Source organism: Azolla caroliniana, unplaced genomic scaffold, assembly GCF_043228905.1.
Source record: "Azolla caroliniana isolate FFs.n. ecotype wild unplaced genomic scaffold, voAzoCaro1.0.p SCAF_3, whole genome shotgun sequence".
NCBI classification, from domain to species: domain Eukaryota; kingdom Viridiplantae; phylum Streptophyta; class Polypodiopsida; order Salviniales; family Salviniaceae; genus Azolla; species Azolla caroliniana.
In genome coordinates this window covers 14,011,033-14,014,420 of record NW_028230438.1, presented here as the reverse complement: position 1 = coordinate 14,014,420, position 3,388 = coordinate 14,011,033, and the positions used below count along the sequence as shown (strand labels likewise).

The 3,388-nt window shown below is 42.1% G+C and overlaps 1 protein-coding gene across 1 annotated transcript; it reads right to left on the bottom strand.

The window, feature by feature from the left end:
- Positions 1 to 252: 252 nt before the first annotated feature.
- On the bottom strand, positions 253 to 2,965 carry LOC147866270 (pentatricopeptide repeat-containing protein At2g03880, mitochondrial-like). Its single transcript, XM_087316644.1, has one exon. It carries the CDS (start codon positions 2,607 to 2,609, stop codon positions 432 to 434), a length of 2,178 nt encoding a protein of 725 aa, XP_087172770.1. The 5' UTR covers positions 2,610 to 2,965; the 3' UTR covers positions 253 to 431.
- Positions 2,966 to 3,388: the final 423 nt, after the last annotated feature.

Here is a 3,388-nt window from a genome sequence, read left to right as displayed (position 1 = left end):
ACCTTGGGGATCTATGAGTGGATTCGATTGGTCATCGATCCTTTTGTCAATTCACATACATATTAATTATCATGGATCATTAAACTTTGAAGGATATGGGGGGGGGATTGCCATAATATTATACCTCTATTAGAAACAATCCATAGGAATATGATCAAGAGAATGAGACACAACACAATTGTTTGCATTTCCATGGAAAACTTTCACTCAGCCTGCAGTTGGCCACAATAGTGGTCATTTCAAAACCACATAACCATCAATCTTAGAAAGCAGAATTATTTCACTAGGTTGATTGTATAGAAAGTCAACAACGCCAAATCAAGGTTCACCTTCACCATCATTTCAGAGAGACGTATAGTACAACATTAAGAGACTCCACGTCAATACTACACGAAATACAAGATTTCGGAAATACACACGTTATGCAACACTCACCAATAATCCTTGCATGAACAGATTCCATCTTTGAAATGATGGAAATAATGAGAATCTCGTACAATTATTTCCCGATCCAGGATTTTCGACATATTCTTAATGGTCGCATGGCAATCGGTACATACACGCAGATTTTTTCGTATGCGGATGACTGTCTTCGGAGGTGTCATGATCTGACCAAATACAATAGCCAGTCTCTCACTATGGTATTTCATCAATGATACATCAATTTCCTCCTCAACATCATGCAACACTACATTTATCTCTGTAATGCAACCTTCCTCTTCCATTTTTTTATATAACTTATCAAGCTCCACTCGTATCTCTGGTATTCGGGGATGTACATGATCATCCACCAAAAATTCATGAACCTTATCGTTTATTTCAATCGAGCTCTTTCCAGGTTGTTTCTTTGCTCCATTCTCTTGCATAAGCTCTCTCACTTTGGCCACTTCTTTCCATTGACCACGTAATGCATAGATGTTGGACAACAACACGTAGGGGGCACCATAACCTGGATCCAAAACAATGCATTTTTCAGCTGCCCTTTTACCTCTTTCAATATCATTAAAAACTGTACATGCGCTAAGCATCGTCCTCCAGACAAGCACATCAGGTTCTATTGGCATTTGTTGAATAAAATCTTCTGCCTCTTTCAAGAATCCACCTCTCCCAAGCAAATCAACCATACATGCATAGTGCTCAGATGTCGGGCTCATGCCATAAACTTTGCTAATCGAATCAAAATGGTGCCAACCCTCGGTCACTAAACCCGCATGACTACATGCTGAGAGAACACTCACAAAAGTGATTTCATTGGGCTTCACTTGCTTATGGAGCATTTCATCAAATAGGGAAAGGGCCATCCTTCCGAGACCATGTTGAGAGTATACGGTTAACATCGTGGTCCATGTATGCGCATTATGTTCATGGATGTTATCAAAAACCTCACGAGCACCCTCAACATCTCCACATCTTCCATACATATGAATGAGTGCACTCCCCAGCATTTCATCCGTGTGTAATTTTCTTGAGATGATCGATGCATGTATTCTCTTGCCTTGTTCATGGGCAGAAAGGTCAGCACATGCAGCGAGAATGCTCAAAAATGTGACTTTGTCTGGAATTATACCTTCCCATTGCATCTCCTCAAATAGCTGAAGGGTATCTTTAGTCCGCCCATGCATTGTATAGACATCAAACATGGAAGTCCATGAGATTACGTCTTTATCATGCATCTTGCAGAAGACATTCCATGATGATTCCCAGCTTCCACACTTGCCATACATGTGAATGAGAGCATTTCCAAGTGTTAGATTACAGTCAAACCCATGTCGGAGCACAGCAACATGAATATTCCGGCCACTCCCCAATGACCGCAAACTCGAACATGCAGTCAAAGCTCCAACAAGTGTATAGGGGTTTGGTTTCACACCATCTGAGACCATTCTTCTAAAAAGAATCAAAGCCTCCTCTCCGTTATCATGTTGTGCATAAGATGTGATCATGACCGTCCATGCCACTACATTTCTCAACCTCATGCTTTCAAAAACTGTTCGTGCTTCAGCCAAGCATCCACATTTCGCGTACATATTGACAAGAGTGCTCTCCACAAAAATATCTGATTCTAATACACCATCTTTGATCTTTAGATGGATCTCTCTACCTTCTTCCAGTGCACAAATGGCAGAGCAAGCACCGACGACAGTACTAATTGTGACCTTATCAGGTTTCACATTCTCATCCTGCATTTGCTTAAAAAGCCGAAGAGCTTTCTCAGGGTAACCTTGCTCTGTATAAGAAGATATCATAATAGTCCAGGAGAACACATTCTTATTATACAGACCATCAAATACCAAAATGGCAGAATCGAGGTCTCCACAACGCCTATACATATCCATAAGATGATTTCCCAGAAATGTTTGGTGATCAAGATCATGCTTCATCATGTGGTTATGAACTTGCTTCCCATAGACTAGAGATTTCACCTTGCCACATTGCTTTAGAAGCATAGAATACGTGCTGGAATCAATGCAGAACTCAGCTCTTGACAGTCCTTCGAGCTCTGCCATGGCTTTCTCCAACCTTCCATTTGCAAGCTCTTTTCTGAGTCTCTGCAGAGTGAAGCATCCATGATCATTATCGCCGTCAAGATCACCATGTTGAAGAGGCATTTTTCTTCCTGTGCCAAACAACCCCCTGATATAAATTTTAGGGTTTCAATGCTTTCTTTCCTCTATGCAAAAGTTACCATCTTTAAACGATGCTAGATACCTTTTAACATACCTTCTGCTTCATCATCTTTCTCAGGGATACAGTCTCTGCTTCTAGAAAACTCTGTTTTGTCGGTTGCTATGGTGGATAGAATCCCACCATTGTGATCGGAGGGGAAGGGAGGTCTTTTGACGAAGACAAGCTCATGCTGCTGTTTTCCAATTTCTGAGAGAGTTGTGGGAGGTGGGTCATCAGAAGAAGAAGAAGAAGCGTGAACAGGGCAAGAGTCATGGTTTCTTCGTCGTCTTCCCCTGTCGCTGTGGCTGTGGCTGTGGCTGGGGTTGGGGTTGGGGTGAGACAAGGGCAGCAGGGCTTCTTGCAAGGAGAGAAGACCACACACACCCATACCCATTTGCATGCTTCTTTTTTAATTCTCCTCTCCAAAAATTTATCCTCTCTATTTTCTTTCTTCTTCTTCTTCTTCTTCTTCTTCTTCTTCTTCCTCCGACCTCCTCCTCCTCCTCCTCCTCCTCTACATATGTATTATTATTATGTTGTTGTTGTTGTATTAGTTCCCGCGACGGAGGTATTCGGCCGATCCTCTGCCCAATACCCGAACGTAACGATGGGTGCGTGCTATCAATGCCAACCGCTTGCCTCATATCCCATCAATTCAATGCAATGATTGATTGATTGATTGATTCCCTTCTGAGCTATTGTTTGGTCATCCCCCATCCAT

Coding starts and splice junctions, on each gene's coding strand:
- LOC147866270 (XM_087316644.1), bottom strand. CDS start 2,609: ATGCCTCTTCAACATGGTGATCTTGACGGCGATAATGATCATGGATGC.